Here is a 25,454-nt window from a genome sequence, read left to right as displayed (position 1 = left end):
AACTGGCTCAGACTGCCTCGTAAAACTGGGAACGGAACATGGATACAACTATGTGAAATACAAAGGTCTAATCACAAAACACGAATTCTCATCGCTGCACGTTCGGTCCCTTTCTCTCCCTAATCTTACCTTTCTTCGCAGCTGCCTCTACTTCTTTTCTGACTAGTTCACCCTCCTTTCTCCATTGGGTCTTCTCGTAGGCATCCCATTCCTCCCGCGCATCAACCCATCTTTCCTGCACGTCGCGCACGTCGCTCCGCGCACCCAGCATCGGTCCGGCGGCACTCGAGAATAGCGCGTAGGAGTTCGGACGCTGTGCACTAGGAGCATCTGGATCAACGACAGTCCCCTGCGGTGCAGGCGTACTAGCAGGTGGAACGTATATGTAGCCTGTTGCACGATCGATAGCTCTTGTTAGATGCAACATTGAATGTTTATCCTGCCACATCATAAGCCCCATTAGTTCAGCGCAGTGTTTCTCTCGCTCGAAAATAGTGGCACGTACTTCCACTGCCAGTGTCTCAAATCCAACCAGCGCAAAATCCTCAATGAGACCACATATTGCTAGGTTGAGGGCTGCAAATCGAGGTGTGGCAGACGAGAGCGTGTTCTCCAGATGTGACAAATCCTGTACTTCTGTGTAAAAATCCAAGTTGAAGTCTGCAAGAGACCAATAAGACGACGGGAGGTGGGAGGTGAAGGAATCTGTGTACCAAGATCCCCGTACTGCGCAATCAGGTCTACTTTTGAGAGGACGTTGACGTGTGGCAGCTCCAGGTGAAGCATCGTTCGAAGAGACAATAATAGAACCGATACATATTTGGATGCATCGGTTACATAGTGTGCGTCGCAGAGATGGACGGCGGCTAGCTAGAATAGTTTTTTGTCAGAGCCCACAAGAGTTTCAATACCAACGCACCCGAAATCCGCCTTTCGTCAGCTTTTGAACGATTCTCTTCAAGCTATGATGGTTCGTGCTCAGCTCTACCTGTCCAGGAAGGTCGAATAAGACGTATGCATCCTTTCCCAGCTCGCTCAGTTGTTCCTCCAGCCAGTCGTAATTCGCCTCCAGATACTCCATGCAGTAGAGCATGCCGCCATTGGGCCCGAGACCGTATTCGGTCATGACATCTTGAAGGGTGATGATCGATGAAATGTCGATCGCACAGGGATATGGGATGTTGTCATTAGCAGGATCCAAGTTTACAATAGAGATGGGACGATTCAAAGCAGAAAAGAGCTGGTGTTTGCCGAAGCAATATGTCGACTTTCCGCTTCCTGGAGACCCTACCACAATTTCTCCGAACGGCATGCAGAATGTCAAAAATATAGTGCCAACGATCGAAGTTGGTGAGCAAGGAAGGAAGCTTTGAAGTAAATTGCTCTCGCCAGTTGCGTCCGAACGTTAGGGTCTAGTGGTGAACCTGTTCAAGTGAGCAGCTCGGAGCAAGCTGACACCGACGCCATTGCCAGTTTGAGAGATGTCTGACAAAAAGTAAAGTTTGTGCAAAAGATCGCCGAATTTTTGGACCAAAACAACCATCTTGAAAGGGGCCACGAACAACCGTGTCATATAGAGCGCAAAATTATCGATACTGTATACATAGAATAACACTGGGGAAAATAACAAGTACTCGACGCTTGACACATTACCAGGCTCCACCCATCGAACTCAGATCTCGTAACACTATGCTTCGCTCCGTCCCAATCTGCCGAGTTATCTCGTTTTGCCGAGTAATCGGAAGCTCTTCAAACGAAGCAAGAAGATTTCCATCAAGGATACCTTTAGACAAAGGCTTAGAGACGTAGTCATTCCGTACAATACTGTAAGCGGAGTGTTAGTAAGTGGATCTAACAATGTGAACAAGAGAGTGTTTGCGGACCGGAAAGCTTTTGGATTGAGCCCAGCTGTGTGCTGCATGTTCCGCGTAAGCTGGCCTTGTAGTAAATGTAGTCTTTTGAATGTAGCCTCGTCAACCGGGACCAGGGCAGTCAGCGAGCCGTTCGGAGCTCCTACAGTCCAGATATTAGACAAACCCATCATGGTATACAGGCGAAACATACCACAGATGAGCTTGGCTTGAGGCGTGGCCATGTCCTCTCCTTTTGTTCGACGAGCGACAGTCAGAGACGTCAGATACTCCATCTGCCCGTGGAACTCAGTTCTGCACAACAAGTGCTGCCCATTCTTGGATTCAGGGTCTGTAGAGAAGGTAAGACGACTTTGGATGACCAGAATGCTGTACTCACCATGAGGGTTATATTCATATATCCTGATCACACCCTCCTCGTCACAGGAAACAATGGACAACTGTTGATCTGCGAAGAAGAAGTCCGCAGAAACAACATGGTGCTGATGTGGATCTTTCGACAAGATAGATAATTTGTATGGATCCTCCTGCAAGCACTTGAATCTCCCATCTGTAGGTAGATGGATAACTTCACGCACCTGGAAAGCAACAAACCACAAGCTCTTGACAGCATCGGAGATGATAATGAGATTCTTGAGCGCCCGAAGAGAAGTAACATAGACCCCGACGTCCAAGAACGCTACTCCAACAAGACGCTCATCCAGGTCGAAGGCTCGTATGAAGATCTGATACATCGTCAGTTACGTCATCGATTCAATGAAATATATGTATTGCACCTTCTGTCCCATGGAGGAGACGAGATACCCGTCAAGACCACAAAGCGCTGTAACAGGCCCTTTGGCATCGTCTCGACATCGCAATCGGAGTTTAAAGGAACGATTGAGCCCGGACGAAGGCTCTGGAACAACCTCAACGATCTCGAAGATATAAGTCTGGAAACACATTAGCCACTCGAAAAGAGACAAACGGAGACGAATCTTACTGCTCCTTTGACTGCAAGGTCTTCACCGCGATCGATAGTCGTCCCGACAGCGATGTAATTCTTGGTGCCCGAATCCGTACTTTCGGTCTCGAGCATTACACACTCGATGGCATTGATAAATTCGTTTGAGGCGAACTCATAACTGAGCATACGTCAGATGATTAATCAAGCCGATCATAGGACAAGACCTACCCATCCATAATAATCCATCCATCCGGAGTCAGCAACTCCAAGGTAGAGCAATCAATCAGGGGGTACGAAACATTGGGAGCTGCAGGAATATTGCCATTGGATTTTCTTTAACGATGCAAATCGAAAAAACACTGACCGTCTGGCTCCCATGTCTGGTTCCCATCCTCATCAAAGGAGGTGAATGATGCTTGCAACGAAGACGCGGCGATGATCAAACATGTTGCGGGATCGAACAGAACATTGGTGTATGGTCTTCCGCGTGGAACATATCGATAGGGTAGATCCATATCTAACCGGAGGCCAGGCATCCATTCAAGCAAGCTAGGGCCCTAGAGAGGTTGTCAAGATGATCATTTGCAACATTGTTCGCATTGAAACAAAACACTTTACCTCTTCTGTATATAATAAGAAATCTCCTTTCGATTGCCAGAGGGAACATGTTGTGAATGAGTGAACGACTGCATGCCCCGATGGGTGGAGCTTGACGCCACCCTTATTCGTGGATAAGATCCAACATGGTCGATCACCTGTAAGGAATACCCCGGAGAAGGTATTCTCGGGAGAGGGGGAAGTGACAAAGGGAACAAGGGAGCGCGATATCCGCTTCTGTTCTGCGAGGACAGATTTCTCTTGTTCATCGTGATGCTGGATATCGAAAGCTCGAGAGAGCACCTTGACGAACTTAACAGATAAGGATGCCGCTCGAGATGCTGGCGGCCAATCGGTTGACGTTTCCGACGGGACAGCTTCATAGATGGCCAGTTGACCGGATCGAAGAAACACCTATCAACGTTTCAACAATGACAGCATAACTTTGGTCGTACATCGCTCACCAGCAGGTACGGACGAGGTGATGTCTCTCCGAGGGGAGCAATGAGGATTTGGTCAACGTCCAACTCTTGCGGTTTGCGGGGAGGATCTTGTGGGAGTGATAACGTGGGAGGGTCAAAGGAATCGACGAGGAGACTTTGAAGGGAAGCCAGTGCTGTTGTCGAAAATACTAGAGTCAGTTTTGGCAATGACCAGATCTATTGATGCGCATTCGAGTGTGAGCGATGATGATGTTCAATGGAACTGTTGACCCACCTCCATCACGCCCTGCGGTCGGCATAAGACAAGCCACTGGCTCTTTGTCCCTGCATTCATTGCAGCTTGGAGAGTGGAAGTTGTGATCTGCTCGTTTGAACCATTCGAGCTGTCATTGGTGTGCGTCTGGAATAATGCAGTAGTATCCGTGAAGAAACTCCCAGCGATATAACGCGATGTCTGAAGGTGAGTGGTTCGATGAGGATGTTGACACCACAGAGGGTGAAGAACCGCACCTTTTCGCCCATTGGTGACATGTCTTTGCGCCTAATCTTGTTGCCACCCTCTGCCACGATGAACAAGCCGATGGTATCGTCTTCACGGAGAATAAGCACAAACGGGTCGCAGATGCTACAATACTTGATTTTCGGACGGTAGTTATTCCCGTCCATATTCTTGATAATTTGTCTCTCAGAACCATCTAGACACAATGAGTAAGTTCAACCAAAGTTTCTTCTGAGAGACCAACCTGGCTCGAGTACACGGATAGCATTTGTCAACACGTGGAGGATTGCGGTCCCATGGAAGAAGGGCCCTGCTCCGATCGTAGTTCCTGGTATGCGCGTCGTGATGGTGATGTCATTTTTCGGTGATCGTGCCGCGATCTAAGGAAAGTTTGAGTTATGACTGCCAGCCAGGCGCAAGCACCATACCCGGGAGAGTCCTGGTGATGGATTTGCATCGGTGCTGATGATGACGGAGTCATCGTCTGCATAGAAATGGTTGATGGGTCGCTCATATGAAACACCATTGACTTTGACGGCCTGCCGGACAGGGATCGACCACACCCCTCGTGCGCCACCAATGGCATGTAGTTTGCGTTTCGTTCGAATAGGAAGGTCGCGCTGGAGAGGAGTTGAGCAAGCATTTGATCTAGGGCTCAAAGATGCCAATACCTGGAATAAGGTAAAACCCCCAAGGGCGCCTGAACCTGTTGCTGCTACCAGTTCTGGCATAGGGCGATCCTAGAAAGACGAGTTTAAACAGGACATAGGTCTGATAGTAGATAGCATATTTACTCCATTTTTTGCCAATGAGAAAGCCATATCAGAGATCGGCCCGTAACCAGGCAAGTAATCACATAGCGACAGGTGGATGACGGTCCTCTTCTTCACCGTAGAAGCCGTCTCATTGAGTCCGCCTAGGGTAGTGGGCTGAGGGTCCTGCAACGAGGAGCCGTATATGTCTGTTGCGAAGTCATAAGTGATCTGAGTGACGTAGTGGGACCGCGTGGTACTCGCCGTCATCATCATCCACCTCCATGGCATTCGCAGCATCAACGACGGCTGCAGGAGCCGAGGTTAAGCCATTTTCGTCTATCTCTTCTTTGATGTCTTCCTCGACCTTTGCGGTTCGAAGCAGAGCAGAAGGACCGACCGTGCTTCCAATGAACAGATGCTCGCCCATCAATTTTACAACAGTCGGTATTGTGGTCTGAGCGAGCGCAGCTGTCATTGAAAGCCTCGACACGACTTTACCGTCCACGAAGAACTCGACAGGGTAGATCGTGCCATCCCTGAGGATGACGAATAATGTCCTCTCATCTACAAACACCAAGCGCGAGCCTTCCAATTGCAGGTCGCGTGTCTGGTCCTGCGGAGAGAGAGAAGGCATAGGCATGTCACTGACGCGTGATGACCAACCATTAACGGGAAGAACCACTCGGCGGGATGCCTGATCGACATGTATAATGGCGTTGCTGGTGAGCACAACCACACCTCCGAGCATTGGCGAGCATGGGAGTAGTGACATGCAGTCATAGGGCAGCCCGTCGACCGCCACGATGACTGGATAGGTTCGGGTTATCAGGTCTAATGTGAAAATGAAGAGCGTCATAGTATCTTTGAATTCTTTTAGACGGCTGAAATGCGAGAAAACGTCAATCAGGGCTAGAACATTGGAAGAAGTCACTTTACCCCGTCCACGTTTGTTGCGGTTGGAAGAGCACGGCAATTGTGGGATTATTGAACCCAGGGAGGAAAACAAAGTCGACAACATTTCGAATGCGCTCGTCGACGTCAGTCGCCAAGTCTAAGACAAAACTCGAGGAATAAGGCACATCCCTTCGATAACCAGGTGAGTCCGAGGGCAGAAGATATACATGAGGCGCTCACCTAGAACGGGTCTGATCTTGTTCCATGACATCAAGCTCAGCCTGCGTCTGATAGAACGGGAGGATGGCGAGCGCGTCTTGAGGAAGTTTTAGGGCCGCACATCGTGAAACAGGGTCAGACCGCAGCTCGGCGGTGAATAGGGAAGAGTCTAGTGATAGCTGCTTATGGCGTCAGAGGTAAGGGTTTATGTGCAATGAGTGAACGATGATATGTACCAGCTGAGGGGCCCTTTCATATGTGTGAATGGATACGGTGACAAGCCCGCGTGCCGTATCAGACCATTCAAGCAGTGCGATCTAAGGAGAATCATCAGCCAGTATAATGTCGGTGGGAAGCTTGATGACCAACTTTGGCTTCTTTGAAAGAAACAAGGAGGCGATCCAACTTGTCATCCAGAGAAGATATGATTCGTATGCCTTCCAAGCCCGTAATAGTTCCGTGAAGACGGTGCTCTCGAAGAAAGTGGAATCGAATGACAGTTGGCGCGCGGGTGGCGCCCTTAGGTCCGGTAGACTGAAGACAAGTATGAGTCTATCAGCAACGATTCTCATGCGTTTTAACGTTCGCGACCAAGAAAGAACGGGATTGGCGGCTGGTATTGTGCGTTCCGCTGTAAGATGACAGGAGGTATTCGAAATCACCTTAAGGGAGCCAACGTTCACAAAGCCTTCCCCTTGCTCATCCATTTCCACTTCTCCTTCCACAGCTTCAGTCCCTCTCCTCACATTGGACCGCCGCTCCCTTTCGTCATCCAGTTGAGCCGAGATGGGCGCCGGTTCCTCTTTGACTTCGAAGACGCGTAGAATATTGGAACGTGCGACCACGAGATTGTAGAGAGCGCGAGAAGTGATGTTGTCTTGTACTGCAGAGGTTGAAGGCGTTGGTACAGTGTCGTCGGCGATAGTCGAGGGCGTCAACTTCAAACTTGCAGCGAATTCCACACCATTAGGTGGAAGAATTTCTTGACGAAGCGCATGCATCTATGAACGTATGAAAACCAATTGAGTATCACCCAAAGTTGCAATGCCAACTGAGTCGATAGAACTACAATTGACTAAATGAGTGTCCGGGAAGATGCAAATGATAAATAATCTCACTCGTTGTGAGATCTGAGCTGTCCGGCCAGCTGCTACAGCTTTCCACGGTGTATATGTCCTCTTCAACGTTCTAAGCCGTCTCTGTACAATAGCGACACAGGCAACAGACACGAAGAAAGCGGAAGGCTTCTGAGTAGATCGCGTGACCGTCCATGAACTCAGAACATGATCGTCTTGTGACACTCTGTCACCCTTCGTCACAAACACATGTTCGCAACGTCCACTTCGGACAGGGCAATGTGAGGAGGTTTGACCAGGTCTTGTGCACTGGAATGACTCGAGACCTCTTATGTGATGGGTTCCGCGACAAACTCTAACCTGACTACATCAATTTCAGGACGATCGTGGAAGGCTGACCGTTTTTAGAGTGCGAGCCTGGAGAATATCACACATTTAGTTGACACTTCATTGTGGTCGAGATCATCTCCTCACCTTTTGGGCGTGTCCTCAATCCAGTCTTCTTCGTGGGCATGCTTAGACTGTGCAGACACGCCCATCAAACACTCAAACTCGTGTAGAAGGCATGACGTTGGTCAACCGATAGAACGCTGGCCGGGGCTTAAAGACCCTCTGTCTTATATCGACCCCTAACGCTGGTTGGCCTCCTACTCTCGTACCTTTCCTGACATGTCTTCGACGAAAAATGCCCGCACTGGGACGACCAAAGTGAGTCTGGTACTTGTGAGTTCGTTTGAGCCCGGGCTTATGTTATTCCATAAGAGCACTATGTTTGGCCTGCCCAGAGGACTGTCCTTACGCCTCTTCGACAACTCTTCACTGACCTCAGGCCTTTTTTCATCTTCATCTAAATCCGGTGTACCGAACGGTTCTTCCGTTTCCGACCCCCTACCGAGATCTGCTGCGCAACCCACCACGGCCGGGGCAAAATTCGCGTCGGCTCAGAACACGTTTTTCCATCCTGTTGCTGGTCAATTGCCAACAAACTCTGCTGTCGATAACAACTACGCCCGCAAGGGTCCCTCTGTAACTCATGGGTACGGTGTCTACCCCGGCGGCTCTCGTTATACATATATTCTTGAGGCTTCAGTCTCGTCAAAATCGGACCTTCAGTCTCTCTCGGATCGTATGTCACCGCACGATGCCGACGATGATTCAATCATGTCGTTTTCTGGCGAGATTTCCTCCGTTCGTGCATGCAGTAGTACGGAGACGCTTCTGAGCACCTTGGCGTTGACTGCGGAAAACCACCATGATGACTCGGACGTAGATGACGCTTTGCCAACTCATCCGCCTAGCCGGATAGTCCCAGCAAATCTTCCTGCCCTCATTGTCGCTCAGAAATCCACCGGCTCCGGGATTATTAACCTTTCTCTTCCAGAAGGTGCGCGCGACAGCGGCATTGTCCTTCTTTTGGCATGCTCATCGTTTCCGATTTCAGGGTCCGGTTCATCTTCAGACTCAGATAGCGACAGCACCGCCGCTGGGGAGCCTTGTCGACAGAGAACGTACTGTTCGACATCTGCGGCAAGACCGGATCCCCGACAGATTCATCCTTCCAACGCTTACCCCGCCCGCTCTGCCGCACCTGCTGCCCTCCATAGACAGGATATGGTTGTTCGGGACGAGCAACCTGGCTCGTCTCGCCAGTCAAAGCTCGACCGTCCTGTAGCAGACGGACGACAAGCCTTTCCGCCTGGCTTGTCATCATCACCACCACCCAGCCCCGTCGCTGACCGTCATCCCGAATTGCACAGCGCGCCTCCGCCCGTCCGCAGGGAGCGCAGAGAATCATTTTCCGTTCCAGCACCTCGTCCAAATGAACCCCCCGTCTTATCACGACCCCCAGATGCACGCGTCGCTGGGCCCTCATCGTCCGCTCCATCGAGACCCCCACCACAGCGCAGCCGCACGCTTTCCGACCAGAGCCAGCGCCCGACACTACCCCCATCAACACCGGCGGCATCAAATAGGATGCATCCGGCCGATCCTCGAGACGTCGTGAGTGCGCCCGCGCAAATCCCTCAAGCGGGAGCGCCCGCTCGGCCGCAGCCGATCCTCAACACGCGCTGCGTGCGATGGAACGAAAACCTGATTTGTCCGTCTCCCATACCCACCCACCAGCGCCGCAAAGGCTGGTTTAACCGCCGAGGGTACGTCTGTTCTTCTCTCACGTTCTTCAGCCCGCCGACTTTTCGTTCCCCCTTTCTCACAGAGATCAATTGTGGACGAACGTCGGCGCGTACAAGCCTGCACCGCAAGGCCAGGAATACCCTCTCGACCTACAAAATTACCCAGATTACGGCGTAGGATGGATGAACGAAGAGGGCGTCCGAATCGACATGCAGCACCGACTCATGCCCAAAGTACTACGATCTGCGCTCAAACGCCCCAAGTACCCTCAGGGTCACGCGAATAGCATCTGAGCGATGGCACGCCCTGTATTTCTACGAAACTTTTCGCACACCAGATCCGCCCCACTCAGTTATTCGCTCTATATCATTCGTGCGTTTTATTCGCGCTCATGCTGTCCTATTTTTTTTCCGGACCGTCCGTATGTCGTCGTGCGTCTGACAGCAGGCTCCGCCAGACGCGCTGTATACCATTCCACCATAGCATGCACTTGCGTAGTTGTACTTTTACACGCACACACCTTAACCGCTACGTACCTAAAAGCAATATAAAACTTATTCAACACACGCGGTCCTAGTCTGACGAAATCTCAATCGGCTCTTCCTGCCGCGCGTTCCATCCACTCTGCGGAGGGACGCTGTCGCGCATGTTCGGTATCCAATAATTCTTTTCCTCGTTCACAACCTCTATCTTGTCGTCGTTGTCATCGTCGTCGTCGTCGTCGTCGATCGCGAACATACCCATTTGACGACGATGGCGCTTGCGCCTTGGGGGCGACCCTCTCTGCTTTCCCGCCCACGCGCCCTCGGTTGTCTCTCTTGTTCCTTTCCGCTTCGGGGCGGACCTCACGTCACCGATCACGGCTAAGATTTCTGACTCTGAATGCTCGCCCTCGGCGGCGCGCGCGATCCTCTTCGTCGTGAAAGAGAAAGACAACGCGCGCGCGCGAGATGAGGAACCCGCTTCGCCGCCGCCGTCCGCGTCCGCGTCCTCGTCCTCTCCCTGTCCCTCGCTCTCGCCCTTGCCCTCGTCCCCCCTCTCGCTCTCGCTAAGCGAAAAAATCACAGACTCCTCATACTGGATCTCGACACGCTTACGCTTCCGAGTTCGAGAAACATTGCCTTTCCTCACTCTCGCCTCTGCCCCCGGGGTCGGCTGCGACCCCACACTCGGCCGCGACCGCGACCCCTCGCCCGCATGCGATACGCGCGAGCGCCGCCGCGCCTGCCTCCGTGCGGGCCTCTCGAACGCACACAGCACGCGCTCCTCAAGCGCCCCCGCGTCCGCCGGTGTGTGTCTGTCCAGCAGCCGCACCGCGCATGGGCCGAGCACGAGGTACACGATGGTGCCATAGTCATTGCTCAAGCACGTCTCCCTGAGGTAGTTCGCGAGCAGCAGGTGGATCACGAGCGCCTCCGCGTCCTGCACGCCGATCCGAGCGATCAGCGAAACGTAGTCAGTATACGCGGGCGGGCATCGGCACAACACGAGCACGAGCACGAGTACGAGCACGCACCTCTTTCCGCAGGGCGACCTTGCCGCCCGCGACGGCGGGCACGTCCACGCCCAGATTGCGAATCCGCTCGCTACGCGCGTTGCGGACGAGGTCCGTGAGCATCGGCAGCGTCACGTAGCGCTTGTTCTGCGCGACGCACTCCACGAGGCGCAGGACGCGCCACGCGTCGAGCGTGACGTCCCGCACGTCGATCGTCTCCGGCGGTCGCGTGCAGTTGTCACAGTGCCCGCACCGCGCGAGCGTGTCCCCGTCCCCGTCGCTGTCCGCCGTCCACACCGCCATTGCGCGGTCCGCGGACTCTGAGAAGTGCCTGGAGCGTGCCGCACGTGAAACGCGAGAAAAGGGGTGGTCTGGTCAGACGGTGCGGTGCGATGCGGTGCTCGAGAGTGGGTGAGGGGGCACACTCGCCTCGCGAAGTGTACGTTGCGGCACTCCTCCAGGTCCTGCGCGAACCGGAGCATGCCGTGGACTGCGACACGGGTCGTTGGCCCGCAGGTGCGATGAGTACGTCGAGCGCTCGGTGACACACGGACGGCTTACTCTTGGTCTGGCCGTCGAGATCGTCCAGGAGGATGTTTGGCCGCCTGAACGCGTCGTGCGCCTTGTAGTACAGTATACACTCTGCATCCTTGCCGTCCCTGCCCGCACGGCCCGACTCTTGATAGTAATTCTCCAACGATGTCTGCCGCGCATGAGGGAACAGTGAGCCCGGGCGATTGTAGCATGCGGCGGAAGGGGACGCACCGGTAGCTGGAGTGGATCGCCAGGTACACGGTGAGCGAGACGAGAGCGCGTGGATAGACGACGCGTACCGAATGATGAAGCACAAATCGGACATCTGCCTTGTCGACGCCGAGACCGAACGCTGCGACACGTCAGGCCGAGAACGCTGCCTGCTGTGGCGTACGCACCGATCGTCGCGCACACGACCTGCACCTTCCCCGTCGTCCAGTCTTCATGCAGCTTCGCTTTCGTGTCCTCCGCGATGCCCGCGTGATACACGCCTGTCTTGATCTTTCTCCCGCTCTCTTCCCATATACCCTTCGCGACCTTCTCGGCGTCCTATTCCAGTGCGCCCGCGCAGACGCGTCCGCATTCAGTGTGCCGGCGAACGTGGGAAGGGAGGACACGGACGCACCGCCTGGGAAAGACAGTAGATGATGCCGGTCTCGTTGGGATGCGAGGCGCGGATGTACTCGGTCATGAGCTTGAGTAGCGTTTCGTTGTTCGGCTTTGCGAGGACTCTGTAGTGCAGGTTGCGCCTGTACAGCGGACTCGAGAAGGACACTGTCCCCTTCAGGCTCGCATCTGCAGAAAGACAGAGATGCAGGCAAAAAAAAATGAGAAGGCCGACATAGTGCGGCGTGACGCGGATCCGAGTGCTCACTTCTACCATCAGTCTTGGGGCCGAGACGCAGCGTTGCGAGCAGGTCTGTCAGGACCCGCGGGGGGCATGTCGCGGACAGGGCGAGAATGGGGACTTTCGGGAACATCTTCTTGAGTTCCGACAGTGCCATGTAATCCGGCCTGAATACGAAAGAGTCGAGGTCAGCAGAGGAGCGTGTCATGGACATGGTCTGCAGGTAGCATGACAAACCGGAAATCATGTCCGAGTGACGAGACACAGTGAGCCTCGTCAATCACGAATCGTGCTGTCCAAAGTGAAAGGAATGAGTTGAAGCCAAGATCGGCGAAGGGGCACAAGTGGCCTGCGACTTGCCGAGACGGTTGTCTTGAGACATCCTGGAAAAGACCTCCATCATCCTTTTGTCCTTGTTCATCTTTTCCGGCTGTACGCATATACCCGCCCAAGATAGGTATATAGGTCTCCGTTAGCAAAAGACACAACTCCCGGAGGCATACACAGCTGAGTCACCGTAACGTAACAAAGTTTAATCTCTTTTTGCGCGCTGTTTTGGAGGGCTCGCGGGCTGAACTCTAAGCGACGAAGTACCTCGTCCTGGTACTGACGAGATTTGGAGCCGGTGAGCATAGCGGCTTCGACTACATGAATCCGAGGACAGTTATCAGGAAGCGTGCCTATGGAAAGTGGGGCGGCGGGAGGAGGGACTCACTACCGGCCTCTGTAAGGTGCATGATCTGGTCCGTCATGAGAGCGATGAGCGGTGATATGACCACGGTGCAGCCAGGAGCGAGAAGCGCGGGGAGCTGGTACGTTAGTGACTTGCCGCCACCTAGATGATAGAGGGCGGCGATGAGCGGGGGCCGGGCGAGCAGATGTCGGAGTCTAAGCAGCGTCACCTGTGGGCATAATGCAGATGATGTCTCGGCCGTCCATGTTCGCGTTGCACACGCTGGACCACTGTAAGCGAAATGGCACGTGTAGCGCGCAGAGTACGCACCCTTCCTGGCAGAGACGGAAGTCGTCGATGTTGAATATAGTTTTCATGCGTAGGCGGAGCTCCTGCGACCACTCAAAGTGTCCGTAGTAGTCCATACGCACGTCTGCAGAGGATACAGAGAAGTCCATCGAGGGTTTGCGGGAGATTGCGCTGGCTCTCATCTGTGAGTGCAGGATCTCATTTCGCTGGTCGATGCATTTCTGGCGCGCGGCTTGGAGCTTGGATATATCTTTGTCGAGGCCGGATATCTCGACCGCGAGCTCTTTCAATCTCGCGGCATGTGGCTGTATGAAATGCGTCATTCGGACTGCGATAGGATCAGAGCCGCGGCGAGAAAGCAATGACGCACTGTGGACTGGCTTGGGTGGGACATAGCTACGCGCGACCAGATTTTGCGGCGGTGCGTTGGGTGCGATGGCGTCGATAACGGCGATGGCGACCTGCCTGGCTGCCCATTCCTGGCGACAGCGACACGCCCTGTTAACACGCGTCGCGCGACCGGGGCACGCGTCACCGCACGTGCATACATTACATAACCCGTCCCACAGCATTCGGTGACGCCGAACACGCTTGTCGCAGGCTTGTGGTCTCTCCACATCCTCGATCACGACGACGAACACAACGACGACGACGACGACGACGCCGACGTCCGCACACACAACAATGGCTGCCGCTCCTCCCCCCGCCGCTGCCACCACCGTCTCCAAGTCCGAGCGGGCGCCGTCTGGAGGTCGCCTGCCCTCCCTGAACCAACTTGCCGCCCGCATCGGTGCCAACTCATCCTCCTCCATCTCCCCCGTCAACAACAGGCCTCGCCTCGCCGCCTCCCTCCTCCGCACGGGCTCGACTACCTCTCTCTCGACTACAACCTCCACCGCCGACTCCACCGCCGTCAACCCCCCCATCACCCGCTCCACCTCCCCCGGCGCCCTCTCCATCTCTCCGCCCAACTCCACCGCCGGCTCCGTCAACGGCGACGTCGGCGAGCCGCTTACCTTTGACAAGGTCGAGAAGCTCGCACAGGAGACGGGCGACAAGCCCCCGAAGAAGGTCAAGGGATACAAGAACATCCCCAGCCTTGATGCCATCACCGCGCACTACGCGAGGACGAGGACGCTCAGCGTCGACGGCACCCCTGTGCCCCCCGAGGCAGAGTCCATCGAAGATCCCCAGACGCCGGGCCTCATGACCAAGGCTCCCGAACACCCCTTGCAACATTCATGGTGCGTCAGCCGCTCGTTCGTGGAGCTCCCTCCCGGCGCTAACATGGTGTTTCACTTGTGCGGCGCACATCCACAGGACGATCTACCATGATACGAAGACAAAAATCCCCTTTACGCCCGCGGCCGTCGTCGAGGGCGCGAACCACCCCGCGCCCGCGGAGGCCGGCGTGTACGAGGCGGGGCTCACGACCGTCGGCGATTTCGACACCGTCGAGTCGTACTGCCGCTACTTCAACTGGCTGAAGCCGCCGAGCAAGCTCGACCGCAACTCGAACTATCACATCTTCAAGTCGGGCATCAAGCCCATGTGGGAAGACGACGCGAACGCGAACGGCGGCAAATGGGTGCTGACGATGAAGAACAACCCCGCGCTGCTCGACCGCTGCTGGCAGTGGCTTACGATGGCGCTCGTCGGCGAGGAGCTTGACGAGACGGACGAGATCTGTGGCGCGGTTGTCAGCCTGAGGAGCAAGGTCGACCGCATCCAGCTCTGGATGCGCAGCAAGGACGACGTGGAGCGTATCAACGGCATCGGGCGCAAATTCGTGAAGTTGCTAGACGTCTCCGAGGCAGACGGGATCGGCCTCGAGTTCCAGGTGCGCGCGCCCTTTAGGGGCTCTCCTCGCTTCGCAGCTCGCTGACTTGTCTCTCTCCCGCGGTTTTACGGAACAGTATAACACAGAAGACCGCCCCCTCCCGAACAAGTTCCTCTCCATTCAAGCGGTGCCCCAGTCCTCCTTCCGCTCCTCCTTCCACGGCAAAACCAGCAGCGTGTCGAGCCCCATCTCCGGGCCGGACAGCATGAGCCCTGTGAGCGCGGGCCCCGGGGCCGCCTTTGCGGCGTTCAGCCTCGGCGGGGGCGGTGCGCTCGGCGGCGGGATCGGCGGCGGGTGGCGCGGGAAGCGGCCGTGAGTCGCTTGTCGGGCCTCGCCTATGGCTTGCGTCTGTTTTCCCGTGTCTGTGTTCTTGTGGTTGTGTCCGTGTTTGAGTCTGTGTCCGTGTCCGTGCCTGTGTCTGTGTGCTGCCGTGGCTGCCGCTTCGGCCTCGGCACGGGAGTGAGCCTGTAGCTATCGGTTTCTGAGGTGTCAATCTGCGCATGTCGTCCGTCCGTGTCGTGTCGTGTCGTGTCGTGTCTGTGGTCCAGCGCCCAGCGCAGTCGAGGTGCCCCGTTCCGTGCAACAAGCGAAGTGCAGCGCGGCCGGAGGCGGGTGGGCGTGTACATGTACGAGGACTTGTACTACGAGAGGTTGTAAGCTGTTGTTTTTTTGTTTGCGTACGGCGGGCAAACGAGCGACGGGCGTGTTTGGTGGCCTTGTTTTTCCGTCTGGTTTCTTGTGCGGGAGACGGTGCATGCGCATTCTCGCAGAATGTCGATTGAGCGACGGTCTCCACAGATGAATATCCGCGAGACGCAGCCGTATAAAAGGACTTCGCTACCTCGGCCAACCTCAACGATGCGTAAATCAGTGCTCCACCGATCGTGTCCAGTGAGCCAACCTACTGGGACAGCGTGGGGTTAGCCCGTCTCTCACCGACACCATGACCATCGAGCAGAGTATCAAAGTAGAAGACGCCGTCGCAGACAACGCTTCCGTCCTCAACTTCCGCTCTGCGCTCTCAGAATTCAGATTCTCACCCGCGAAGAGCGAAGGCTCTCTGCGCCGCTCGCAGCGCCTGCCCCGATCCGTGAAACGCGAGTCTGAGTACGCGTCCGGCGACCGCGACGACGACGACGACGACGTGCTTCCTGCGCCACGGAAGACGTCTCGCAAGCGGCCCGCGTCTCCGGCGAGCAGAAAGAGAGGCGAGCAAGAGACGGACTCTCTGACGTCGCCGAAGAAGAAGCCGAAGAGGGGCTACGCGCCTCCCGAGACGTATGCCCACCTCGCCGCGCTGAACGACTACCTCGCGCCGGGCTTGGATGGTGCGCGCGTTACACGTAGACTATTTGGCCCGGTCCTGACACAGATTTCCATTCACGTCGGCGGCGCCCCCAAGTCGTATTCTGTGGCATAAAGTAAGCGGCGCTCCGTCGGTGCACGGTGCGCTCGCCCTGCTCTAATGAACACCGCTCCCGCGCCCGCGCGGCCGCTCAGCCCGGGATACATGTCTGCAGAAAGGGGCCACCACTTCTGCAACCCGACCAACCACTTCTACCGCTGCCTGCACGCGTCGGGTATGTTACTATGTGCTGTTCATGCCTCTGAGGTTATCTCAATATACTTGTGGTCACTTGCAGGTTTCACGCCGACCCGGATTCCGCCTACGGAAGATCACACGCTCCCCGAGCGGTTCAATCTCGGCCTAGTCAGTCCCGTCCCTGTCCCCGTCCCATATCCGCGTCTGGATGCCTGCTCAACCCATATCTTGCCAGACCAACCTCGTCGAGCGCCCCTCGACCGAGGTGCGCCCTCGCCCCTTCCCCTTACCTCTCCCCCCCTCCTCCCTTTGGCTCTGGCTCTGCAGCTGACACCGTGTATCCCCCCTCTAGGCAGGTGAGCTCTCCCCCGCCGAAATGGCCGCGTCAGTGCCCGCGCTCCTCACAAAGATCGCCCACGTGCGCCCACGCATCGTGTGCTTCGTCGGGATGGGCATCGCGCGCGTAGTCCTGAGCGCGCTCCGCGGGCAGGCGTTCCCTGCCCCTGCCCCTACGCCGCGTCCGCAGTCCCCCGATCCCGCCTCAGGCATTATCATGGAGGACGCGACCTTCGTCGAGCGCCCAGACGCTCCTCCCCTCGCGAGCCCCAGAAAAGCAGGGGCAACAGCCAGGAAAAGCGCGAGGACGAGCGCGTCCTCGCCAGCACAGGCGAAAACGAGGGCGAGATTCGCGACAGCCGCTTCGCCCGACGTCGGCCTGCAGCCCTTCAAGCTCGTATACCACCCTCCGCCCTCCGAGGTACGCGTTCTTCGCCCTCTCACCAGACGCACACGCCGATCAACGTAACGATCAACCGACAGACTATCTGCGAGACCCTCTTCTTCGTGTCTCCCAGCACTTCGGGGCGTGTGACGCGTTTTCAGGTGCGCCGAATTGAGTTTTTCACGTCCTAGGCATGCTCACCGCGACGGTGTGTACGTTCTAGGCGACGGACAAGGAGAAGATATTTAGGGACCTCAAGGATACGCTTGAGAAGCTGAAGACTGGTGCGTTGGACACGAGCCGGATGGCGGTCATCGATATCGGTCTAGCTAAGGTTGAGTAGACTACGGCGTGTTCGGACTCGCATGATGATCTCTCATTGGGATATCTATACTATCTGATAATTGGTTTTTACAAAGCATGGTGGTGCACAGACGACTAGGATCAGAGCCTGCACTTCCTTGACTCTCAAAGTGTGTTTCGGTTCATTGATGCAAGAAGCAACTCAAGAATAACGCTGTTCACCAACGGGTACATATGGTACATCGGTACACGAAAAAGAAAAAGCAAACAACCGCTACTGATACATTTTGGGAGCCACACGCAGTCCGCGAAGAATCTGCCCATCTACTCCTCCATGGCGTCGTCGCTGCCATCGTCATCGTCACTGTCGCTATCCTCGCCCTCCGCAACATCAATGGGGTCGAGCGGGATGTCGTGATCGGCGCCGACGTACGAGTCGCAGATGACGTATAGCTTGAGCGAGTGCGTGCCCTTCGGTAGCGTAAACTCGAGCTTGACGTTGAGGCTCCGAGTGACGGTCACGCGCTTGATGGAGTGCAGCTGTCGTGTGCTGGGTTCGCCGACCACGACCCACCAGTTGGCAAGCTTCTTCCCAGGGAAGTACGGCGCGACGACGGAGGCATCGCCAGCCTCCTCCTCCTCGTCTGCATCCTTGCTGAGTGCAACCTGCAACACGATAGGGCCGCCCGCTGTGTACTCTCCCTTGACGAGCTCGTGTGTGACATCAAGCGTAGGGTAGGAGTTGACGAATGCGGCAACGTCGCGCCTAGATGGATAACAGTTAGACGACATAGGATAAGCCAGAACTGAGAGCTTACATCTGTGGGGAATTCATCTGGAGGAGCGCATTCCGCTTGTCATCTTCCATCTCCATGACATCGTAGACAGATTCAATGCCAGCCTCTTTGCACCGTTTGACAACCTACGAGACGAAACATTATAAGTTTATAGTCATTCAGACGATGAGGTACGAACGTCGAGCTCAAAGTGCGGGATTTGCTTCAGTGGGGAGTCGGTCTCCCACATCGCTTGCACGCACATTTGCGACAAATCCATGGCGCCTAGAGCGTTGAGCCAAGCGTTGGACGACATTACATCCACACATGCCGAGAGCAGGTTCAAAACTTTTTCGAGGACCAAGGCTTGGTCTGCGACCAAGTCTGGCGGAAGAGTCAAGCGGGAGAAATGTGCCTGGAGGAGCAAGAACGTCTTGAAGTGGGGCGCCTCGAAGTCAGCGTGATCCAATTTCACCGGTACGCGGTCGTAGATCCGACGAAGCAGTGAATCCTCGTGTCGGCGAATGGGAATGTTCTCAAACTCGGCAGAAGAAGAGACAACTTCGAGAAGACCCTTGAGTTTCGTACGCTCTTTCAGCGACAGAGTGTACACCTCGACGGTGACGTCTATATACGAGGACAGATTGTGAGAACTGTTGAGAGGTGATGGGAAAACAGAGAGCACTGACAAGAAATGTTGTAGTAGGCTGCAATCATTCCCAAGTTGAGAGGAGATACGTCCATCTCGTCCTCTGTAATATCACGTTGAGTACACGCTGTGAAGTTGTAACCAAGAAAATCTTACCAATGGCGATACATTTTGAGTTCACAAGGTCATTGAGGGTATTCTCAACAAGCTCGGACAGGTGATCGGAAAGATGTTGATGGCTGACGTTGTGTAAGTTGTAGTAGTTGGCGTTTTGCGTCATGCGTCGGTAGAAGTACGTCCAGGTCAAGATGTCCTATAAGGCCGTTAAAAGGTTATCAAAGGATATAATCATATCGCCTTACCATTGCGTCTTGCTTGTTTTCAATCGTCCGGACAGCGATTTCCGCAAGGAAGTAATCGTGGAGAAGATGTGTGGGAAGGTGCGATTCGATGGGCAAACCTTCTGCAAGGAACTTCTTGTAAAAGTCCTTTCGAGTCTGTTGACACATCAGCACGCATCGACTCCTGTCATCCTCGGTTGGACGACAGGCCCGACCCATCATCTGCAGGACGTCCATGACAGGATAGTCGACATAGCGATGCTCCTTTCCTTCATAGAACTGTACACCCATGATGATGACCATGTAGCTGGCCACAGGGATGCTCCACGCAGTGTCCTGGTGAAGTTATGAGAAGGTTGCGCACGCTGCAAACAAAGTGAGGCTGACCTTCGAAGCTATGAGCACTTGCACTGCGCCGGACTGGAAAAGACGTTCCACAACTCGCTTATCTTGCTTGCTGAGGGCCTCGTGGTAATATGCAACTCCGTGCTTAAGCGTCTCCACTAACGTCCGATCGCTGACATGGTCTAGATGAGGCTGCAAGTCTGCCAATTCAATGTTCAAGAACCGGTCCTCGTTGTCATCGGCGCTGCAATGCAGTAGCAGATCATCGGCGGTCATCTTGCACTGCTTGCGAGAGGGTACGAAGATAATGACAGGCTTGGTCGGAGCATACTCGAGGATAGACAGATAGGCGGGTTTGGACATGGCGATCATGAGGGATGGGAAATGGGGGATAGTGAAGCTCTGCAAGTGAATATCCATGTCCAATGGTCGGGCACTGGGGCGAAAGCTTGAGTTGTGTACAGGCAGGGTACGTATAAAAAACTTACCTAGGAGGGAAGTTAAAAATGGCATGTGAAGGTGCACCTATCCATTCACCAAGATCACGAGCGTTGGCCAGCGAGACACCACATGCGACAATGCGGGTCTTGATCTCGGTCTGGGCAGACACGTACCGTGTCCTTGAGATGACAACCTCGTATGTGGGTCCGACTTCGCCACCGACGAGCTGGACCTCATCCGCAATGAGGAGGCCAATGTTTTGAACATTCTTACGTTGTCGCCAACGCCTAGAGACCACGTCCCACTACAACAAATGGTTAGAAACATTGTATGTATAGCACGGAGTAGGTCTCTCACCTGCAGAGGAGTGCATACAATGACGTCACCCTTCTCGAGCAAGCGCAAGTCTGCGCTTGTTTCACCAGTCAAACCTACAATCTCCTTCCCATCCTGCAGTTGACCGAACTTATTCCGCCACTCGGCTACCCGTTGGTCAACCATCTCCTGATATGGCTCAATGCAGACTGCGCGCTTCTGTTCGCGTTTGCTCCACAACCGCAGTAGAGCGAACTCGGCACAAATGGTCTTCCCGCTGCCTGTGGGCGCACCAATGAAGATGTTTTCATCTGAGGTATAAAGCGCTTGGAACACTTGTGTCTGAATCTTGTTGAACGTCTGAAGTGTAGTCGAGTAGATGCTTTCGAACTCCTTGTTGTGGAGTGCGGAGAGAGGGAGAGGTTGAAGATCGAGAAGGGGTGTAGGTGGAGGGAACTTCTCAGGTAGGATGAGGTGCTTGAAGGAGATGGGAAGTCGAGTTTCTGCATGTAGCCACCGGTCCGAGTTAACAGTAATGTAGTAGTTCGGTGGAACGGGCTCGAACATCGGCACGGTGAGCGTCACATTGTGCTCATCTTCAGCGTACCTCTGACGAAGAACGAAGGAGTCGTGGAAAAGAATGACCTCTCCATCGACATCCTCAACCGTGATCAGGAAGCTTTCGGCATTGCCATGAACCTTCTCATCCCAACGGAAATCGGGGATTATGGAGAGATCGATACGAAGAAGGGAGCGTGTGATAGGCTGAACCTGAGCTTGTAGCCTAAAAGCCCAATCAATACATGTGCGAAAGGGATCCAACGGGTAGACTCTTACTGAAGCTTGGGAAAGTTGTGTACAAGGCGGTGAACAAGCCGTCCCGCATTAGGAATGCCTAACAGCTCTCCGATCTCAGGTGGGCTCTAATGAACATTTCCATGAGTGACAAAAAGCTGAAGGCAAGATACAACTTACAAGATCGAAGTAACGATACCAGGGCTGATGACATAAAAGTCAATAAGCGAATAGTGCAGCAGCGAACGAACTTACGAATTGTTTTCCTTCTGCCTTCCTGATGATTTCAGAGGGAACACCCTTGAACTGGCGTAAGGGAGTCATGGAACCCCACATGCGCTTCTCGACCATTTTACACATGTCTAGAGCAGCACGAGCTGGAATAGCCCAGCCTCGCTTCAAACAAATTTCAAAGACAGCACGGAGAATGCTGCGAACGACCAATCAGTGGCTATGCGATGTCATATACGACGAGGTGCACGAACCGTCCAGCCGACTGCTGAACAAAAACCATGTCAGCAACAAGAGCAAACCCTAGGTGAGAGACAGGTCAGTCAAATACCTCTGTACAAGCGAACGATGTTGACTTACCATCAAGTTTCAACTGGGAGATGTACGCCTGCAGAAGAACATTAATCTTGGAAGCAGGCTCCTCTACACCTTCCTTGACAGGTATAGGAACGCGTTCCAACAACTTGCCCAGCTCAAGTTTCTCCTGTAGCCAAAAAGTTGTGTTCAGGTGCTATCTCGTGTTCAAACAATTCATCACGCTTACCTCCTGACGAACGGGGATCAACTTGAACTCATTCGATAGCGCAAATACCCGGAACAACTCCAAGGTTGACATTGTCGGCTTCAAGTGTTGATTGTAAGTAGCCATGGAGTTGTGTGTTACGTAGTAGTGGGACGCAATGCGGCCCAGCTCCGTGCTCTGAAACCTACCGGATGCGCGCTCATATTTGATGAGATGGCATTTCTCCAGCAGGACAGCAGCAGAGTGGGCGATGTCTGCACGCTTCTGGATCAAATTGCCGTCGTCCTCTTGGTAGTCGACACCAATGCCATAAAGCCCAGGCGACTTGAGCATACGGACGTACCTGCGAGATATCAATGAGTCAACTCGCCCGAGGACCCCAGTAAAAGACGCACAAGTAGGAATATCCGAGCCATTGAACAGCTTCATCTCTGTTTCGTATTGTCCCCAAAACAATCTCCGCATTCAGATTGTCAGCCAACTTCGACACGAATTGTGATTCGATGGGAAGTTGCTGGTTCATCAAGCTCAGGTAGTATTGCAGCTCTGAATGGTTGGTGATGATGACGCCCTCACCATAGGTATCGTACTGCGGGCGACCTGCACGCCCGAGCATCTGCAAGACATCCTGGGAGGACAACTCAACCCACCGACCCTTCTCAGGGTTATAGATCTGAGTCCCCTTGATAATAACGGTGTGCGCAGGCAAGTTCACACCCCAGGCCAGAGTAGCAGTACACACGAGTACCTGGACAGATCCGTCGGCGAACAATTCTTCAACAAGCCCACGATCCTCGCGTGACATGCCAGCGTGATGGACAGCAAAGCCAAATGGGAGAAGGTCGCGGAGGTTGGCATCTTTGACGTTATTGGCTTCCTCGGTCAAAATCTCGCGGACGGCGGAATCAGGCTTGACGAACTGTGTAATCGTCTCCTTCTCGATCGCCATATCACGGATGAACTTGGCAGTCTTCGCTGTCTCCTTCCGAGAATGAACAAAGACCAAGGTCTGGTTTTTGCCTGCCTGGTCCAGGACCTTCTCGTAGCAGACCTCGTTCATCACCTGGTAGCGCTTGATAGCCTTCTTCTCCGTCACGCCAACAAACTGCTGCTGGAGTGCACAAGGGCGGTACGAAGCATCAAAATAGAACAGCCCCTTGGACTCGTCGACACGAAGGAAAGTTGCAACGTCTTCGTAGTTTGGGAGCGTAGCAGAGAGACCTACCAGACGCACGTAGTCAGATGTCTGTTCCATGCGCCGGATCGTGCGCGCCACTATGCTCTCCAAGACCGGACCACGTTCGTCGTGCAACAAGTGAATCTCGTCAATGATGAGCAGTCGTACGAGGTTGGTGTAGCTCGTGTCAGAACTCTTCCGGGTGATGACATCCCACTTTTCGGGTGTCGTGACGATGATCTGGGTCTCGGAGATCTGTTGCTTCGTCATTTGCGAGTCACCTGTTAATTCGCCGACTTTGATCCCGAACGGGTTGAGGCGAGAGTTGAAGTTTCCAACCATCTCCTGCACGAGGGCCTTCATAGGAGCAACGTAAACAATCTTGAAGGCATCCAGGTCGAAAGCGCCTGTTGCCTCGTCTCGGTATTTGGACATCTCGTTCAAGATCGTCAACATAGCGACGTTGGTCTAGATGGTATTATTGAGATCGCAATACAACAAAATGACAAGGGAACCCACCTTGCCAGCTCCTGTAGGAGCACAGAGGAGAATGGGCTCATCTGTCCCGAAAGCGACGGGGTAGAGTTTGCTCTGTACTCTGTTCAACGACTTGGTACCAGGGAAGGCTTCTCTTGCCCAGGCAGGAAGGTCGGCGATTGGGACGAGGTCGCTGGCGGCGGTTGTCTTCTGCTTAGGTGCAGGTACATGAATTTCCTCATAACCCTTCTTCGCACGTTTGAACGAACCCTCCGGGAGTTTGCACTTCTTGTTTGACATTAGGTGACCGCCTTGGCTAAATGCCATGCCCTCGAGGTCGACCGTCTTCTTCGGCTGCAAGGTCGAGCCCGGCACAAGAGTCGCTGTCTTTGGAACATTGACGGGCTTTGCCTCGTCATCGATGTCCATGGCGTCTGTCCGCGCCTTTGCCTGACGATCACCAGTAAGTTCCCGTAGAATCCAACCAAGCCCCTTCTCCCTCATCGCAACCTCGACGTTGACCCGTTCGTCCGCATCACTGCGCGCGAGCTTCGTGCACCAGACGACAACCTCGCGGTTCTTGAGGAACTTGGTGATGACATCGTAGCTCTGATAGTCGAAAAGCTCCATAAGCTGGTTTTCGCAGTCTCGTAAACTGGACTCGGAGCCGAGAATTGAAAGTACAGACGAGGCTTTGTCTGCGGCTGTCACGGGGTCAGGGTAGACTTCGGATACCTGTCGCTGCACCCAGAAACCGTCAATGGAGTGTGGAGAAACGATGTCCTTGTCCTGCTTGGCCTTGGCCCGTCCTGATCCTGATGTCGCTCCTCCAATAACCAGCCCCTCCTCGCCGTCTTCGTCTGGCGGTGGCTCGTCACCCTCATCCTCCTCCTCCTCGTCAGACTCGTCCCGTACCTCGTACCCTTCCTCTTCCTCGCTCTCTTGCTCCTCTTCATCAAAGACAACGGCGACACCCATTTCCTCGTCAATCTCTGCATCTTTCCTCTCCATATCCGGATCTACCATGGTCTCATCTTCTGCACCGTAGTCGGTGATCTTCTTGGAGAGGTTGACCAGCTGAGAAAAAGCCTCATTGGATATCGACCCAACGACCTGCTCGACCTCCTTTTTCTTGTCGAAATCCTTCATTGCATCGTTCTTCAACGTCTCAAGAACCGTGTCTGCAGCGCTGCGAACGACATCCTGAGCCTGGTCCCCAAGACTCCGATGGACGGTAGAAAGAATGAGTTCGTAAACCTCGCGCGTCTCAGTAGTTCGTGGTCGATACGTGAGACCTTCAACATCCTGAGTGGCCTCGATGATATCTGTGTAGCCAAAACCAGTCGTCTCGGCTTTGCGTTTCGTCAGCTGCCTCTCCGTCGGATCCTGCTTGTCGGAAGCCTTTTTCTTCTTCTTATCAACATCCTTCGGTGCCTGTCTTTGGACACGCGACCCCATCTCTTTAGGGTCAATTCGTCCGGCGAGAGACGTAGGTGCGCCATCGGGTTCCCTGTCGCGCCGTGGCAAAGCAGATCTGTCTGCTGTTAAAACCAAAGAAGAGATGGCGCCATAGTTGTAGCCAGACAAATCCCGCTTCTGACCAGACATAATGGGTGAGTTATGGAGGGGTTGAGGTCGTCGGCGTCGTCGACGTCGAGATTCAAGTTTGCGGTTTTCCCAGGTCGT

At 54.3% G+C, this 25,454-nt stretch overlaps 8 protein-coding genes across 8 annotated transcripts; 4 read left to right on the top strand and 4 right to left on the bottom strand.

Moving 5' to 3' along the window:
- Positions 1-22: 22 nt before the first annotated feature.
- Positions 23-1,397, bottom strand: HETIRDRAFT_481171 (uncharacterized protein). Its single transcript, XM_009553673.1, has 4 exons — positions 920-1,397; positions 714-870; positions 506-660; positions 23-439 (listed from the first exon to the last, which is right to left on the bottom strand). The coding sequence occupies exons 1-4, from the start codon at positions 1,310-1,312 to the stop codon at positions 89-91; spliced, it is 1,056 nt and encodes a 351-aa protein (XP_009551968.1). The 5' UTR covers positions 1,313-1,397; the 3' UTR covers positions 23-88.
- Positions 1,398-1,546: 149 nt separating this feature from the next.
- On the bottom strand, positions 1,547-7,225 carry HETIRDRAFT_37903 (uncharacterized protein; the record flags this gene model as incomplete). Its single annotated transcript, XM_009553547.1, has 23 exons — positions 1,547-1,824; positions 1,884-2,013; positions 2,065-2,202; positions 2,251-2,398; positions 2,450-2,596; positions 2,648-2,803; positions 2,854-2,995; positions 3,046-3,124; positions 3,182-3,374; positions 3,436-3,828; positions 3,879-4,073; positions 4,132-4,311; positions 4,368-4,552; positions 4,601-4,736; positions 4,785-4,976; positions 5,028-5,096; positions 5,151-5,339; positions 5,389-5,992; positions 6,048-6,194; positions 6,246-6,403; positions 6,461-6,541; positions 6,594-6,743; positions 6,887-7,225. The coding sequence occupies 23 exons, from the start codon at positions 7,223-7,225 to the stop codon at positions 1,650-1,652; spliced, it is 4,326 nt and encodes a 1,441-aa protein (XP_009551842.1). The 3' UTR covers positions 1,547-1,649.
- Positions 7,226-7,969: 744 nt separating this feature from the next.
- On the top strand, positions 7,970-9,726 carry HETIRDRAFT_455408 (uncharacterized protein; the record flags this gene model as incomplete). The annotated part of the gene is made up of 4 exons (XM_009553672.1): positions 7,970-8,008; positions 8,063-8,684; positions 8,742-9,453; positions 9,516-9,726. The coding sequence occupies 4 exons, from the start codon at positions 7,970-7,972 to the stop codon at positions 9,724-9,726; spliced, it is 1,584 nt and encodes a 527-aa protein (XP_009551967.1).
- A 1,009-nt stretch (positions 9,727-10,735) lies between these two features.
- On the bottom strand, positions 10,736-13,407 carry HETIRDRAFT_329913 (uncharacterized protein; the record flags this gene model as incomplete). The annotated part of the gene is made up of 14 exons (XM_009553671.1): positions 10,736-10,855; positions 10,950-11,259; positions 11,352-11,418; positions 11,490-11,631; positions 11,762-11,814; positions 11,861-12,011; positions 12,088-12,257; positions 12,337-12,476; positions 12,547-12,601; positions 12,676-12,739; positions 12,826-12,953; positions 13,025-13,144; positions 13,212-13,264; positions 13,313-13,407. Coding segments are annotated over 14 exons (1,668 nt in total), but the record flags the coding sequence as incomplete, so codon positions are not given.
- A 568-nt stretch (positions 13,408-13,975) lies between these two features.
- On the top strand, positions 13,976-15,447 carry HETIRDRAFT_422374 (uncharacterized protein; the record flags this gene model as incomplete). The annotated part of the gene is made up of 3 exons (XM_009553670.1): positions 13,976-14,535; positions 14,612-15,131; positions 15,208-15,447. 3 exons carry the CDS (start codon positions 13,976-13,978, stop codon positions 15,445-15,447), a joined length of 1,320 nt encoding a protein of 439 aa, XP_009551965.1.
- Positions 15,448-15,631: 184 nt separating this feature from the next.
- Positions 15,632-15,913, top strand: HETIRDRAFT_162462 (uncharacterized protein; the record flags this gene model as incomplete). The annotated part of the gene is made up of 1 exon (XM_009553669.1): positions 15,632-15,913. The coding sequence occupies one exon, from the start codon at positions 15,632-15,634 to the stop codon at positions 15,911-15,913; it is 282 nt and encodes a 93-aa protein (XP_009551964.1).
- Positions 15,914-16,362: 449 nt separating this feature from the next.
- Positions 16,363-17,717, top strand: HETIRDRAFT_241775 (uncharacterized protein; the record flags this gene model as incomplete). Its single annotated transcript, XM_009553668.1, has 9 exons — positions 16,363-16,459; positions 16,534-16,552; positions 16,632-16,711; positions 16,775-16,842; positions 16,910-16,939; positions 17,027-17,166; positions 17,359-17,431; positions 17,506-17,556; positions 17,619-17,717. Coding segments are annotated over 9 exons (657 nt in total), but the record flags the coding sequence as incomplete, so codon positions are not given.
- Positions 17,718-17,876: 159 nt separating this feature from the next.
- On the bottom strand, positions 17,877-25,376 carry HETIRDRAFT_460980 (uncharacterized protein; the record flags this gene model as incomplete). Its single annotated transcript, XM_009553667.1, has 17 exons — positions 17,877-18,464; positions 18,517-18,620; positions 18,674-19,101; positions 19,164-19,226; positions 19,280-19,436; positions 19,486-19,800; positions 19,852-20,245; positions 20,298-20,554; positions 20,608-21,349; positions 21,403-21,488; positions 21,541-21,564; positions 21,616-21,790; positions 21,846-21,894; positions 21,952-22,075; positions 22,136-22,457; positions 22,510-23,759; positions 23,811-25,376. The coding sequence occupies 17 exons, from the start codon at positions 25,374-25,376 to the stop codon at positions 18,023-18,025; spliced, it is 6,498 nt and encodes a 2,165-aa protein (XP_009551962.1). The 3' UTR covers positions 17,877-18,022.
- Positions 25,377-25,454: the final 78 nt, after the last annotated feature.

Source organism: Heterobasidion irregulare, assembly GCF_000320585.1.
Source record: "Heterobasidion irregulare TC 32-1 unplaced genomic scaffold scaffold_12, whole genome shotgun sequence".
Lineage (NCBI taxonomy): Eukaryota > Fungi > Basidiomycota > Agaricomycetes > Russulales > Bondarzewiaceae > Heterobasidion > Heterobasidion irregulare.
The sequence above is the reverse complement of the archived record's forward strand: the minus strand, read 5'-3'. Positions and strand labels throughout refer to the sequence as shown.